The sequence below is a fragment of the Panicum virgatum genome, chromosome 7N, assembly GCF_016808335.1.
Source record: "Panicum virgatum strain AP13 chromosome 7N, P.virgatum_v5, whole genome shotgun sequence".
NCBI lineage: Eukaryota > Viridiplantae > Streptophyta > Magnoliopsida > Poales > Poaceae > Panicum > Panicum virgatum.
The window spans coordinates 46,989,766-47,004,393 of record NC_053151.1 but is presented as its reverse complement, the minus strand read 5'-3'; the positions used below and the strand labels follow the sequence as shown (position 1 = coordinate 47,004,393).

General features: G+C 45.9%; 4 protein-coding genes and 1 long non-coding RNA gene across 6 annotated transcripts; 2 read left to right on the top strand and 3 right to left on the bottom strand.

Moving 5' to 3' along the window:
• Window positions 1-574: 574 nt before the first annotated feature.
• Window positions 575-2,773, bottom strand: LOC120682520 (endonuclease 1). Its single transcript, XM_039964474.1, has 9 exons — window positions 2,565-2,773; window positions 2,303-2,483; window positions 2,080-2,187; window positions 1,922-1,977; window positions 1,650-1,733; window positions 1,466-1,561; window positions 1,323-1,387; window positions 1,108-1,181; window positions 575-1,002 (listed from the first exon to the last, which is right to left on the bottom strand). The coding sequence occupies exons 1-9, from the start codon at window positions 2,709-2,711 to the stop codon at window positions 824-826; spliced, it is 990 nt and encodes a 329-aa protein (XP_039820408.1). The 5' UTR covers window positions 2,712-2,773; the 3' UTR covers window positions 575-823.
• Window positions 2,774-4,295: 1,522 nt separating this feature from the next.
• On the top strand, window positions 4,296-7,459 carry LOC120682518 (uncharacterized protein YnbB-like). Of its 2 annotated transcripts, none has more exons than XM_039964472.1 (12): window positions 4,296-4,639; window positions 4,726-4,836; window positions 4,946-5,008; window positions 5,094-5,207; window positions 5,305-5,454; window positions 5,546-5,623; window positions 5,694-5,915; window positions 5,984-6,070; window positions 6,187-6,306; window positions 6,491-6,583; window positions 6,782-6,935; window positions 7,042-7,459. In XM_039964472.1, exons 1-11 carry the CDS (start codon window positions 4,397-4,399, stop codon window positions 6,839-6,841), a joined length of 1,341 nt encoding a protein of 446 aa, XP_039820406.1. In that variant the 5' UTR covers window positions 4,296-4,396; the 3' UTR covers window positions 6,842-6,935; window positions 7,042-7,459. The 2 variants fall into 2 exon arrangements, with proteins under 2 accessions (XP_039820406.1, XP_039820407.1); XM_039964473.1 differs by having other exon boundaries at window positions 6,508-6,583; window positions 7,042-7,457.
• LOC120682519 lies at window positions 7,103-9,647 on the bottom strand. The gene is made up of 2 exons (XR_005678483.1): window positions 8,246-9,647; window positions 7,103-8,128 (listed from the first exon to the last, which is right to left on the bottom strand). It is a non-coding gene; the product is annotated as an uncharacterized LOC120682519 (long non-coding RNA).
• On the top strand, window positions 8,127-11,257 carry LOC120682517 (putative leucine-rich repeat-containing protein DDB_G0290503). Its single transcript, XM_039964471.1, has 2 exons — window positions 8,127-8,383; window positions 9,646-11,257. The coding sequence occupies exons 1-2, from the start codon at window positions 8,168-8,170 to the stop codon at window positions 10,843-10,845; spliced, it is 1,416 nt and encodes a 471-aa protein (XP_039820405.1). The 5' UTR covers window positions 8,127-8,167; the 3' UTR covers window positions 10,846-11,257.
• Window positions 11,258-11,282: 25 nt separating this feature from the next.
• LOC120682516 (probable galacturonosyltransferase 10) lies at window positions 11,283-13,859 on the bottom strand. Its single transcript, XM_039964470.1, has 2 exons — window positions 13,422-13,859; window positions 11,283-13,219 (listed from the first exon to the last, which is right to left on the bottom strand). The coding sequence occupies exons 1-2, from the start codon at window positions 13,638-13,640 to the stop codon at window positions 11,765-11,767; spliced, it is 1,674 nt and encodes a 557-aa protein (XP_039820404.1). The 5' UTR covers window positions 13,641-13,859; the 3' UTR covers window positions 11,283-11,764.
• Between the last annotated feature and the right edge of the window lie 769 nt (window positions 13,860-14,628).

The following is a 14,628-nucleotide window of genomic DNA, read 5'->3' as shown; positions in this document are numbered from 1 at the left end:
CACGCACCGCGCGCGTCGTCAGCGAGAGCAGCTCAGGAGTCGGGGCGGGACCGTTCACTTCCGGGGCCGCAGGCGAAGCCGACTCAGATGCGCAAGACTGACCCACGTGTCAATAAGATGTTAAATTCTGAAAAACTTATGAATTGAGATTTAAATTCTGAAATTTCTCAGATGACGAAATTAGACCTTAATCCATAAGCTTTTCAGAATTTAACACCCGATCCACGTATCAATGACTCAGATTGTCCCGACATGTTATCATGATAAAGATGTCAAATTCTGAAAAGCTTACCAATTGACACCTGACGCTTCTACAGTCTGCGAATACGTTTAGCATCACATAGGGTGGTAGATCAGCTAGCTGTTGGTGCCAGCCGAATTGGAAGGTGATGGAACACGGCAGATCGATCAGAGAGCTCGATGCGCTGGCCTGGATTAGATTAGCCTGACCGCAAACCGCGCCGTGATCAGTGGCCGATCCAACAGTTAACGCCTAGTACACGCGTTCTTTCGTCTCCACCCTCCTCCTACCTCGTCTGGACTCTCTGCTCTGCACTGCAACACTACACCATCGTTTCGAAAGGAAAAAAAAATCAAGGCATACACCGTCGTCCATATATAGGCCATAGCCGTGTTGCTCATCATATACATAAGATCAATCAATCATCTTTGCACAAGCTGCTAGTATACCACAAATCAAATGCACTGCACATGTGTGTGTGTGTGTGTGTGTGTGTGTGTACGCAGGAGAGGAGGGCAGTCAGATTGCAAGGTATGGGCGTGTGGATTCAGATTCTATCCAAATTGTAGCCGCCGGCGTTGGTCAGGATGGCGCCGCCGTGTCATGTTCTTGGGCCATCGTAGAAACATAGATAGGGTCAGCGACGGAACGAACAGCGCGGTTGTGGTGGCCGAAGATCCGGTTGAGGAACATGGCCAGCCTCACTCCCCCCTGCGCGATCCGCCGCGACACGATGGGCAGCCTCGACTCGAAGTAGTCGTCTGCAAAGCAATGGTGCCATTTCACACAGTTCCATCAGCATCAGCAGCCATTTCGATTCAGAGATACGCGGCAGAGTCATCCGATCCTCTGAACGAACTTATTACCGGATAGGGTTTCCCCTTCGTGGACGCCGCTGTAGGCCCACTTGCACGCCAAGCTTATGCTCTCCGTGGCGTACCTGTTGCACGTCGATGTTATCCACATGCAATGCAAGCAGTACAAGCAGTGCAAAAAAATGTATATTTCGTAGTTTCTATATATACTTCCAATTGATAAAAAAATACTTCCAGAGTGAGATTTCAGGCTTCAGAATACTGACTTGGTTGGGCACGACATGAGGTCTTCACAGTCTCCCCAAGATGATACGTCGTCAGACCAGGTACCCTGAATGAAGAACACATTGAGCTATAGTTCTGTTTCTTGGCTTGAAAGTCAGCAGAGCGCAGGGTCGTCTTCACTTACCTTGGTGAGGTTGTGCTCAAGTTGCTTCCGGAAAGTGCCCATGTCCTTGTCGTAGAATTCAGCGAGAGCTGTCTGTATGATCTCCCTGTCCCACACCTGAAAACGACCAAGAAGAATTTCACCCGTGCGGATCGGAATTCGGAATATGGCATGGTGTGCAGGATCGTGGGCGTTCGTTACGTACGTGATGGAGGTTGGATTTGTGCCTGAACCACCGCAGGTCTATGGAATTACCGCCTTGGTCGCTCGTGAACCCCACATGCATCGGCTGCAAGGGCACAGGAAATAAGCAGCCACTTTTGATGGGCTACATGATGTACTGGCATTGGCAATGGCCTATGAGTTAAGCATGGCATGGTATTCACTGACCCGTAAATGGAAAGAAAGAAAGAAAGAAAGAAAGAAAGAAAGAAAGAAAGAAAGAAAGAAAAAACAAGTAGCAGCAGGCAGGATTACCTGATGAACATCTCCCATGAAGTGTGACAGGAACAGAAGGGCCTCGGTCAAGTTGTCTGCGTCGCAATCAGAAAGTGGTTGAAACACGTAGAGATACAGCAGAACCATTGGTTGAGGTACACACTACACAACTACACATCCTGCTCTGCTCTGCTTACACTTGCGGTCGGCGCTGCCGTGCTTGTAGTGCAGCAGCTGGGACGTGAAGTTGGCGATGGCGCCGGCGACGCACATGTCCTTGGCGCCGTCAGGACCGTGGCAGTCCCCTGCTCACCGATCACCATTCCATTGCGTTTCATCGTCACAACAGAACAGAGAGACACGATGGCCAACAGACCATCGAACCGCACCGTTTGGAAATTGGAAGAAGTTATTACTCACTCGCGTAGTCGAAGGTGCAGGCCTTGTCAGGGGTGTCGATGAAGTGGAGCGGGCCGCTCCACCTGTACTTGTACCAGTGCCTGACCTGGTCCGGCCACACGCACAGCACCGACAGGTCGCCGCCCACGTCCTCCGGGAGCAGGTTCCTCACGGCGTGCGCGGCGTCAGGCTCCAGCAGATCCTGCAAGAGCAAAACCCGGCTGATGATTTTGGTCATGCTTGACAAGAAACGGACGAGGAGCACGGGCTTGATTTGATTCACCTGTGCGATCTGGCAGGTGAGCACGTGCCCCTCCTTGCTCCACGACCGAGACACCGGCGCCGCCGACGCCAGGACCACCAGCCCGAGCGCCGCCGCTCGCAGGAACGAACCGGCCAACATGCAGCCCTTGCCGCCGCCGGAGGCCATTGTATTGTACCTACCCAGTCGATCGATGGCTTGCGATGTATGAGCGAATGCCACAGCAGCGCTTGAGGAGATCGAGTAATATAGCCGGCGATGGACTTGGTTGCGTGCAAGCATCCTGCGTGCTTCTTCTTCAGTTGACTCGCTTATACAGTATTGCTTCGCTTAACTCCATTGGTTTGGTTGCCCCAGTTGCTGACTGGCCGGTGGTGACTGTGACTCCTCTCGCGGCGAGGCTGATGCTCTGCTGGTTGCGTCATCCTCTTCTCTCTCTCTCTCTCTCTTTCTCTCTCTCTCTCTCTCTCTCTCTAAATCTCTAATGGTGCTACCACTGCTTTGTTTTTTGTTTTTTTGATCAACCACTGCTTTGTTTTTTGTTTTTTTGATCAACCACTGCTTATGCTTTCCCTTGGCATCCCTACTTCCCAAGATAAGCAACAAGGACGGGACGATGGAGCCGGGCCGGTGCCTGATGCTGCAAGCGTTGCCATTTCGGTGGGTGGGCGTGGCCTTTTTGCAAGCGTGCACGCCCACGCAATGATCGCTGGGCCGCCGGGCCTATGCTGTTGATTTAAATGGGCCTGAACGAACGGAGCCAGGCCCATCCAGATCCGCGCGGGATGGGCCGCAGCCCATTTCAAGCGGCAACCCGCACGCTTTTTTCATTTTTATATTTAAAAAAATAAAATTTCAAAAATATATACCGAATAGAGAAATTTTCAAAAATGGATACCGGTCGCGCCCTGTCACCCATCCAGTTGGCGACAGGACCGCCCCGGGCGCATTAAACAGTGAAATTATAAAATAGATATAAAATTATATAAAAATCAAAAAAATACAAACTCAACTGTTATGGATTCTATGAAACAAGATCTACAACTTTTGTTATATAAAGTTTTTCATTTGATTAATGCATCTTGCTCTATTTTAAATACCAGTTTAATGCACTTTTATTTAAATCTCAAGATCCATCCTTTGTATGCATGTCATCTTTGGCCAAAATGTTGAATATGATGAGCATAGACTTGTACAAAATTGGTAGGCCCAGAAAAAATTTCTAGAATAAGTTTTTAAATTAGATCTTGCAATATGTCTAGTTTAAATGAGTTATTTATCCATGCTATTATACTGAGTATTAGAAGCCATAACTTTTAATGTACTATTATTTTATTTCCTAAGAGCTATAAAAAAGTTTGGTAAATTTTAGATAAGCACAACTAGACCAAATGAATTATTTCAGATTTTTCTAGGTAAAAGAACTATTTTTCTTGATTTAGATATATTGATCAAATGAAAAACTTTATGTAACAAAAGTTGTAGATATTATTTCATAGAATCCATAACAGTTGATTTTGTATTTTTCCGATTTTTTTACGATTTTATATCGATTTTCAAAGTTCACTGTTTAATGCGCCCTGGGCGCCAGAATCTAAATGTAAATTTTTTTTACAATTTAAGTTCTATCGTCAACTGGATGGGCAACAGGCACCCATTTTTGAAAGTTTTTTATTCGACATATATTTTTGAAATTTTGTTTTTTTAAATATAAAAATGAAAAAAAGTCGCAATCTGCTCGCTGCACACGAGCGAAGCGCGACCGCCCCCAAGGATAATCCACCAGAGCGAGAACCTCGCCGGCGGCCGGGACCGGGAGGTTGGTTGGTTCACTAGCCGCGGCGGCCGCGGCGATGACGGCCACCGGCGGCTGCTGCTCGACCCCACTCGCGTGGGCGCGGCCTCGCGTCTCTCCCGCCCCGCGCGTCGGCCGGTGTCGCGCGGTCGCGGCCGGGGCGTCTGACGTGGCGTTCCACCCGGACGTGTCCCGCGCGGCGGAGTCGCTGCAGGCGGAGTTCCGCGCCGTCGACCGAGCCCTCGCCCTCAACTCCTCCCGCGTCGCCGCCGCCTTCCGCCGCGCCCGCGTCGCCCCGCACGTAACCCCCCTCGTTTCACCCTACTCCTCCACGGCTCCTCAGCCTGGCATCCGAGCTCACTCCGCTAGCAAACGCGTTTGCTCCAGCATTTCGGCGGGTCGACGGGGTACGGCCACGACGATGGCGGCGGCCGGGAGGCGCTGGACGCCGTATTCGCTGAAATCGTCGGCGCCGAGGCCGCCATTGTGCGCCCCCAGGTTCCACCTTTGACACACAACATTGTCTCGTTTCGCTCCCCATTCGTTGCTTACCTCTGTTTGACCGAGCTCCTCTCTGATGTACTAATAATTCCACCATCGTTGCCAGTTCTTCTCCGGCACGCACGCCATTGCCTGTGCGCTATTTGTGCTTCTGAGGCCTGGGCATGAGGTAAGGGACGAATTGAACTGAACGAACAAGTCTTGGCATTGCTTCTGATTGACATTTCAGACTGATGATTGCTGAATTCCTGCAGCTCCTGGCAGTCGCTAGGCCTCCGTACGACACCTTAGAGGAGGTGATTGGGATCAGGGGGTCGGCTAATGTAGGGTCACTCAAAGACTTTGGAGTGGCATACCGAGAAGTTCCGGTCTGTTGGTATCTCCCTTAGAATACATTTAGATGGTTGACTGTCTGGCCTCGTGCTGAGGAGTGAGGACGGGTTACTGATGATTCTTCAGTTGTAGCTCGCAGCAGATGGTGGCCTTGATTGGGAAGCTCTAGCTTGCGCCATCAGACCAGAAACTGGATGTGCCTTCATTCAGAGATCATGTGGGTACTCTTGGCGCAAGAGCTTAAGTGTAGCAGATATTCACAGAGCTATAAGTTTGATCAAGGCAAGATTACTTTCTGTCTGGGGCCCAGCAACCTTCTGTATCTATATTAGCTTTTGTGTGCTGACACTTTTCATCGTTTGGATTTCTGCAGTTGCAAAACCCAAACTGCATGGTGATGGTTGACAATTGCTATGGTGAATTTGTTGAGACATCTGAACCTGCAATGGTGGTACGTCCTTGATTATCACCATCCCATGAAGGTTAGTTCTACCTCTATTCATTCTGTGTTTTCATGGCAGGGAGCAGACTTGATTTCGGGTAGTTTGATAAAGAATCCGGGTGGAACTATTGCGCCATGTGGTGGTTATGTTGCTGGGAAGAGAAATTTTGTTGAAGCAGCTGCCGCTCGCCTATCTGCACCTGGCCTTGGAGTAGAATTTGGATCAACACCTGGCCATGTTATGCGTTCGCTTTTTCAAGGCTTGTTTCTGGCTCCACAAATGGTTGGAGAAGCAATAAAAGTAGGTTCTTAATTCTCACATCTGTGATGATATTATATACGCAATTGATGATATAGTATGATCCATAGGGAGGTTTGCTAATTGCGGAAGTCATGTCAGCCAAGGGCTACAGAGTTCAACCACTGCCAAGGGTTCCTCGCCATGATATTGTGCAGGTTAAACAGAAGGCCAACCCTCTCTACAACATTTCATATTGCTCATTTCAGCGATAGCAAGTATTCAAGAATTTTAAGGTCAATAAATAATGAAGACCTAAAAAATAAAATCGCAGGCAGTGGAGCTTGGCAACAGGGAGAGACTCATAGCATTCTGTGAAGTGGTGCAACAAACTTGCCCAGTAGGGTCATTTGTTAAACCAACTGCTGGGGAAACTCCTGGCTATGCTTCAGAGGTGTGTTTGTAACTTTCTATACCTTTCATCATTGCATCGCTCTTATCTTCCTGCTATCATTTGTATTGCAATGTACATAAAGTTTATTTCGTAAATTTATTTTCTGATGAAAGAGAGACTTGTTCCAACATTAAAAGGTGCCTGTTAAACGGAACAACCAAAGTGATTAACCCACTGAATTCAGGTCATTTTTGCCGACGGGACATTCATAGATGGAAGCACAAGTGAACTGTCATGTGATGGGCCCTTGAGAGATCCATATGCTGTCTTCTGCCAGGTAACCTGAGATCCTGATTTAACTTTTACTCAGGGTCCTTGCGTTGTGTTGTGTTTAATCTCTTATTTGCTATGTTATGCACACAAGTGGTTCCAGTTGGTAATTAATCTGGTGCTGAGAATCTCAGCCCTGAGAGACCAAATAAAAGCTTTCCTCATATCTTATACTGGCTGTCACCCTTGAAACATACTGGCGCAGGGAGGAACACATTGGACACAATGGGCGCTTGTCCTCACTGAAGTGCTGAAGGTCATATAACTGTGTGGTGTCACGTTCCTGGAATGGGTAGGCCCTTGTCTCTAACTATGCTTGGCTACTTGAAACTCAATATGATGGAACTGATTACCACCAGGTAATGTTCATTACTTGTTAATTCGATCTTACCTTCTGTTCTTCTTTAGTTTCCAATCTTCCTGCATCTTAATGTTGTCATGTATTGGTGTCAATGGATCTGCAAGATGTCAGGTGGAATTCATGGCTTAATTGTTGGAACTTAGTACCATGTTGGATGATCTAGAAGTTGAAGGGAAGCAGTGGCAGATGGAAAAGATACTTGGACGGTTGGGTGGCAATTTTGCAAGTCTACGTTTCTTTAATGGCAGATTCCAGTTTGGAGTTCAAAATAGTGGCAAATATGCAATTTGCCCTTTTTTTTTCTAAACATTGGCCATGAAGCAACATAACAAGATACCCTTTTACTTTACTAGTTTCCTTTCTACAAAAATGTAGGCCAAGAAAGTATTTGTAAATGCAATCAGAGATAGATACATGCACGCTGCTATGCTTAGGAATAGTAATTACCTAGTGTTGTAACAAAAAAAAACTTGGATATATTACTGTCCATGTAGCACAGTTTTTCAGAGTGATGCGCCCACATATTGTGGCCTCTTGTTTTTGAAGTCAACAGCGAGCACACATGCCCTTTTGTCCCGTGGCCCAACCTTGGCTACGAGGTAGACAACATCGTCGTCGTTCAAGCTGAACGAACAATGCTCAAATTGGCTGCGTTGGTGTTCTAGAATCTAGACCCAGCGACACGATGCTGCAGCTTCGAGTTTCAGTCTTGGAGTCGAGAACTGCCATGGCATCCTCGTGCGGATTGCTGCCTGGCTCCCGAACGCATCCAAATAAACCCATGGAATGCAGAGTTAGACTTCATGGCAGAGCTGTGCTTGTGTCTGCGAATAAACTTGTGATCAAAGATACCTTTAATGTGAGATCAAGAAGCAAATGCAAGCATCGTAGTTAATATTGCCTACGTCTCACGATAACCAGCAAAAGTCAAAGAGAGCCAGGCTTTATACCCCTCAAAGGCTCAAACAAGTCAACTAGAGTGAAATGAACCATGTGCCTCACCTTGGAGCAAGTGAACCATACACAATGTACACTAGCCCTCAGACTTGGAGCCTCCTAGTGTCTGTTCCTCCATTCCTAAGCAAGTTCACTCCCCTTTCCAGAATCGAAGCAACTGGAAAAAGGAAGCTCCAGTTTCTTCACACTGCTGCCAGAGCAGTTGTCCCATCCTGCAGTAAGCAGCACAAGATCCTGCAAGGGTGCCAATAAGAGGGTGCGTGCAGAGAGGAGATGGAAGCAAGCAAGTACAGATTGAGAGGCCACACAATGGGTAACAACAACACCACCACCAAGAAGTTGCCCCCGTACCTGCTGCTCGTGCTGCTGGCGATCGGCGCCGCCGCAGTGAGCGTCGGCATCCTGCACAAGATGAGGGAGCGCCGCGTCCTCGCCGTCCTCCTCCAGGAACGCGACCAGCAGCTCCTGTCCTTCCAAGTCCTCCTCGAGGTATGGATATGACTGAATGAGTTGCATGCATCTGTGTTCCAGAAAAAAAGTTTGCATGCATCAAAAATTCAAAAATCGTCTTTCTAATAAGCGGTTGCTGCTTGCCTGCTTCTTTGTTCTTGCATTTGCTGACTGGCTCGGCCAGTCGATTATGAATTCTGCTTTTGTAACTTGGACTGTTAAGTACTCTTAACAATCAGTTGTGTTACTCCTTTTATTCACCGATTTGCAAGCTGTAACAATACAGTGATGCTCAGGATATCCATTTGAAGTTCTGAAAGAACATCCTTCTGCATTGTGCTTAAATGCTGATACCATGGATACATGATAGGGAATAGTGCCCTCAAGTAAAAATTCGGTGCACTGTAGATGAATATTTGGCACTTAGATTATTGAGATTCCTTGATTAAACAAGGGTTCTGGACTACCAAATATTCAAATAGTTTCAGGCCCATTGAGATCTCTGCATTACATGTGGCCACTAAACTAAGGATAGTGTATATGATTAATTATTTGTAGCTAAACTTGAGTTTAAAAAAATGAGCTAATTGAATACCACATCATCAAACAGATTAAAACACATTATTGCATAATAGTTCAAAAATCAAGATCTAACTATACCTTGTATATAGTGAATTGCCTATACTGCTTAAATTAGGGCATTTTTTATACTAGTAGGTAAAATATAAGAAATAGTACAATCTCATCGAAAGTATAATTCTATCTACATTCAGTATTGTCATGACTGAGCCATCACAGTGCCAATTCAGGGTGTATGTAGACACAAATTTTGCGGGGTTCGAATGGAAACATTACAATTTCCACAGTAGAAAGATTCTAAACAGGACCCTGGTAGAAGTATGGATACAACAAAAACCACAGTATTGCACTCGCAAAATCTTTGCACACTCAACCATGAGGAAACTATCCAGTCTAGAGCCGCGCCTTCATAAATTAGTCCATATAAATCACCCTTGAGAAGACTTCCATATTGACACCATTTTGCAGACATACTTTTAGCAGGAGGCGTCACATCACAATTTAGTTTCAAAATGCTAGTAGCCAAATAGATTAATATACTCAATTGAACACCCTCTTGTTCTGCAAACAGATAATACTGAAATGTTCTGCCATAGCTGCAGCAGATTTAGAGCCTTCAATGCGTGTTTTCTGTTGTGTGTTCTATACTTTATGAATTATCTATCCAACCTGCCATTCAAGAATACCCCGTCAGCTAAATACTGCTATCTTCTTTATGACAGAAAGAAAAGGAAATTAATAAAGAGATGAGAAGGAAAGTGGACGAACTGGAAGCCAAAACATCTGTCCTAAGTATTGAGAGGACAGAATTGAAAAACAAGCTCATGGATTCAGAAACTACCACCACATATCTTACCAACACTCAGAAAGAATTAGAAGCCGCTCTTGTGGAGAAAGAGAGCCATATCAACCAAATGAAAGAGAATGCAGCTGCTTCCAACCCTGATCAGACAACTATAATGGAACCCCTGCAGCAAAAAGAAGTTGAGCTTGACAAATCTGAAAATTCCAGTGATTCCATACCTGCTACAGCAGATGAGAACTCCAACAGCACCACTGCATCAGAGAGCAGCCACCAGGATGAAAGCACTGTTGTGGGAGCAAACAACGAAAATGCAACTTCAGACACAACGACACTTGACAAACCAGAAAACTCTGGTGACTCCATGCCTACTCCAGCAGAAGAAGAAAATTCCAGTATCACTAATGCATCAGAGAACAGCCAGCAGGATGAGGGAGCAAACAATCAAAATGCCACTTCTGATGCTGTTGTACCTGACAAATCTGAAAACACCAACGATTCTGTACCTGCTACAGCAGAACAAAATTCCTACAACACCACTGCATCAGAGAGCAATGACCAAGACAATAGTTCCTCACAAGAGCAGTTCTTAAAGTTAACAACTAACATGGAAGATGGTCAGCCACAAGAGAATAAAGATGATGCCAATCAACAGTCAGATGATGCTCCAGAGGTAAATCATTCAGATAAATCTGAGCTTCCGCAGGGGAGCCAAAGACAAGAAGATAGTCAGGAAGCCAGCAAAGAAGAACCGGATGGTAGAAAACAGGTGGAGAACCCTCAAGGCGAGGCCAGCAATAACAGCAGAGATAGTAAACTGCTGGAGAATGAAGATGGTAATGTAGTTATTAAAGAAGCAGGTAAAGAAAAAGATCCTGAGGGTACGAGCTCAGAAGAAAGCTTGAGTGAAGCCAACCAGAACAAAATGCAAGCAGCAGAACCTGTTGCCAATCCTGAAGATATAAGCCCCAGCACATCCACAAATAATGAGGAAAGAAAAGAATCAAGCAAGAGACATAGGAGAAGGTCCAGATCTAGAAGGAAGAGGAGGGCCACGGTTGCTGCAGGCAACAATGATGGAAATCAACAAATGGAGGTAGATGCCACAGCAAACCCATGAGATTTGGATTGAAAGCTTTGCAGTACAATGATGGATGAAGTAGTAGAAATACAAATTTCATAAAAGCGTTCTAGAAGAGACAAAAATCAAGACGACATTTATATGCTGAATATTACTGAAGTGAAGTAGAGAAGAAAGAGAATACCAGTTGTCATTTTGTAGCTGATGGCAGCAAAAATAACAGTTATTTTCATATTATAAATGGATTCCTTCTGTGGACTTGATAATGTACTGTATTTACACTTTTATTTCATGTAAACACTTGCCTGAATTGTAGCCTCTGTAAGAAGTTCAACCATATGTGATGAGTGATATTCTCTCTGCATAAAATGAATACACCTTTTCCCACACGATGGACTTGCATATAAGCTTTACTATCCCTCATACAAGATGTGACAACATTGAGCAGAAAGAAAGACAGAACAAATTCAGGTACAGGTGCAAATGAGATATGGCAACTTTACTTCTCAAGATGTATAAATAAACAGGAAAAGCTTTGCTGTCTTAACATCCAATAATTATGGATATGTAACTCAAAACTTGTAACACTTCAAGAATTTTGAATCAATTCTACATCATCTCCATTCTGTGCTTCTGTCTCACCCAAAAAAATAAAAAATAAAAAATTACATTGACGGTTGCAGTTATGAATGTAAGTAGTGGATGCGGTTCAAGTAGCAGCCTACTGCATCACAATCTTAGCTCTTGTGCTGTTTACCTGTGACTGAAGGTATATGTGAATGTTGTACATCATCAACTACAGATGCTATAAACAGCCACTGATGTTTCGTCAGAGATTATAACTTGAGAGCCAAGCCAACTGGTCTAAGTACATTGTTTACGTGTGGCAGTTGCAGCATGCACTTGGAACATTTCTACTAGGGTGTTTACAAAAATTTCTAATGTTGATACACAGTAATCAACGCATGAAGCACTGCTGAATCAAAGGGTGTGAATAGTCCACATAGTTATCCCAAAAGCTCTTGTACTTCTCCATTCCAATTTTGAGCCATGGCTTCATATTTCCATTGTAATGCAGCACTGCCCCTTCCTTGATGGTAGCAGGATCCACAGTAGTGTAGCCAAGTCCCAAGACATGCCATTTGGGATCCAGTGCTTCAACCAAACCATAGAAAGCAAGAAGCCCAGGCGGTAAAGACCCAAGCTTCCATAGGGTATGATCAGCATTGCGCCCCTGCCAATAATGATATATACCTGTCACATTCTTGTTCCTCCATTCGACAAGATCGAGCACGTTCATACCAAATGCCCAGCCACAAGCATCAGGGTCAAAATGAGCACGGATTAGAGGATGGGAATGGTTAAGATACTTATGAAACCTGTGAAATGTCTCCATGCAAGTTTCCACAGCACCCATCACATTACCATTGAGGTTGATCGTAAACAGTTCGGACAAATCCTTCTGAACAACAATATCATCATCAAGAAATACCACCTTCTGCAATTCAGGATATATTTCTGGAATGTAAAACCTCAAGTGGTTAAGCATGGATAGGTACTTTGGGTTCCTGAATTTAATTGGTGTTCCGCGGTTACCACTGCCAGAGAAGTAGAACTTCTGAGTAGCAGCGTTCTGCAGCTGTTTAAGAACAGGAACATACGATGCATTGAGCCAAGTAAAGTCCTCCACCTTTTGTATATCCACAGTGACCCCTCTGTAGTCACTCATGGCAAACCATGCCCTCATTGGAGCATAGTTCAACTCATCGGTAACTAGGTGAAAGACAATCTTTTCAGGGTGCTTTGAGTTTATAGCTGTAGAATTGACAACAACTGAAACAGCAAGGATATTGTCTGAGAAGACACAAAAATGATAAAGGCTGTTATCCCTTAGGTTGTTCTGCACTGTAGGGCTCCTATCTGAAAACTTCCTCTGAAGCTCAGAACTCTTGAACCATTCCATGGTTAACCGGACACCAAGGCAGTAAAGCCCCTTTGGAAGCTCCTCAGCAGCAATCTGCCCGTATTTTGTGCTCTTCTCTGCCTCAGCTTTCGACTTCTCCTCTAGAGCCTGAATCTGGCCTTTCAACTTCATGATTGTGATGCCGCTGTCATACCGCAGCTGCTGCGCCTGGAAGAGCAGCACAGACATATCCCTGATCGCCTTCTCTGCTTCCTGCTCCAGCACCGTACCCCCGTGAGCTGCAGCGTGTGTGAGGATGCTCTGCGCCCGCCGCACATGGGCACTAAGCTCCGCCGCAAACTGCAGGTTATTGGCCTCCTTCGCGACGACGACATAAGTTTTGGCTAGATAAATCTGGTCCATGAGCTGCCTGGAGAACGAGCGAGCGCTCAGCATTTCGTCAGTCATGTTGAGCGCATCCGTGATGCCCTCCAGCTCCAGGTAAGATCTCTGCACAGGAGAGGTTTGAAAACTTTCAGATGCTACTGGCTAGCGTACTCATTATCATTCCGCAGAAACTAACAACACTAGAAACTAATACAGCTAGCGGATTCAGCAGGTGTAATGCCAACTAACTAAAATTGGCTTGCCCGCGGTCAAATACTCGGATGACGAAACGATCCCTGAAATGCGGTAAATGCGACGTGGTTACCTGACGGAGGAGAGGGGAGGAGGTGGCCTCGGATCCAGAGGAGGCGGTGGAGGTGGACGGCGAGGCGCCGGGGTCGGGGGAGCCGAGGAGAACGGCGAGGAGGAGGACGCAGGCGAGGGCGAGGAGTAGCGAGAGCGCGAGGCGCACCCACCACGGCCGCTGCTGCCACCGGCGCTTGAACGACGGCCGCCGCTGGTCCAGGAACGGCCGCCGCCTCATCGGATCGCGCGGGGGGCGGCCCCGAGCCCGCGCCCGCGCCCCCGCTGCTCGATTCCCCTCGGTGCCGCGCCTTCAGATCTCGCGGCGCGGCCGGGCAGCGTCGTGCTCGCTCTTGGACCGACGTGCCTTGCTTGACTGCTCTGCGACTTGATCTGGCTGCCCGCCCGCCTGGCTCAGACGCCGTTCAGATCCAGGGGGGACAAGTCACCGCGGCTGCCTTTTCCTGGCTGGCCCGCCGCTTCGTCGATGCTGCTGTCCGCGCCGTGCCGGTGAAGCAGAGTATTTCAGTAGGCAGATCGCATCGCAGCATGTAAGAATGGTCACGCCGACAAATGTCTTGCCGATATAACTCTGATCCATTTTGGGTGTCAAGTAGAGAAATTACCAAATTTCAGCATGTGTCGGTACTATTAGCTAGCGGAAATAAATCATCCGAACAGGCTATTGTTTGTAGGGTAAAACCTGAAGCCGGTTTAACCTCCATTATTTTTCAGTTAAGAGATGGAGATTAAGAAACGGATTACAATGCCAGCTTACAAACTAAAGCAAAAAGTACAGAAACAACGAAGATGCTACTTTATAACAAACCATAACTAATGCAAACCAATATTTCGAAACCATTCACCACATTACCGAAGCTTACATTCCTTTGCCTTTGCAAAGGGATTTCAACGATGTTACCAGTAGAAAACATAACTAAAATTTCAACTATTGGTCCCGAAGGAATCCAATCCTGTATACCAAGCGGCTCCATCATAAGATCTGAAATCAACAAAAAAATCTCTTTTACCTTAGTCAATTTCACTTGTGTATGAATTTATATTTAACATGGATATATTTAATATTTAGTATAATTAATTAATATAATCTTATTAATCTTGGTAATAACAGCACACGTAAAAGGATTTTTTTTTTGAAATGACGCAAAAAGAAAAACTAGTGTCTACTAGGTATAAGGCTTTCTCCAACCATTCCCCCCATCCAACTC

What these genes read in the sequence shown, in the direction of transcription:
- LOC120682516 (XM_039964470.1), bottom strand. Translation starts at nt 13,640, where the DNA reads ATGAGGCGGCGGCCGTTCCTGGACCAGCGGCGGCCGTCGTTCAAGCGC. An exon ending in CCTCCCCTCTCCTCCGTCAG is followed by an intron (nt 13,220 to 13,421) that starts GTAACCACGTCG and finishes TCTCCTGTGCAG; the next exon opens with AGATCTTACCTGGAGCTGGA.
- LOC120682520 (XM_039964474.1), bottom strand. Translation starts at nt 2,711, where the DNA reads ATGGCCTCCGGCGGCGGCAAGGGCTGCATGTTGGCCGGTTCGTTCCTG. An exon ending in TCACCTGCCAGATCGCACAG is followed by an intron (nt 2,484 to 2,564) that starts GTGAATCAAATC and finishes TTGCTCTTGCAG; the next exon opens with GATCTGCTGGAGCCTGACGC. An exon ending in CTCATGTCGTGCCCAACCAA is followed by an intron (nt 1,182 to 1,322) that starts GTCAGTATTCTG and finishes GACGTGCAACAG; the next exon opens with GTACGCCACGGAGAGCATAA.
- LOC120682518 (XM_039964472.1), top strand. Translation starts at nt 4,397, where the DNA reads ATGACGGCCACCGGCGGCTGCTGCTCGACCCCACTCGCGTGGGCGCGG. An exon ending in CTCCTGGCTATGCTTCAGAG is followed by an intron (nt 6,307 to 6,490) that starts GTGTGTTTGTAA and finishes CACTGAATTCAG; the next exon opens with GTCATTTTTGCCGACGGGAC. An exon ending in CATATGCTGTCTTCTGCCAG is followed by an intron (nt 6,584 to 6,781) that starts GTAACCTGAGAT and finishes ATACTGGCGCAG; the next exon opens with GGAGGAACACATTGGACACA.
- LOC120682517 (XM_039964471.1), top strand. Translation starts at nt 8,168, where the DNA reads ATGGAAGCAAGCAAGTACAGATTGAGAGGCCACACAATGGGTAACAAC. An exon ending in CCTTCCAAGTCCTCCTCGAG is followed by an intron (nt 8,384 to 9,645) that starts GTATGGATATGA and finishes TCTTTATGACAG; the next exon opens with AAAGAAAAGGAAATTAATAA.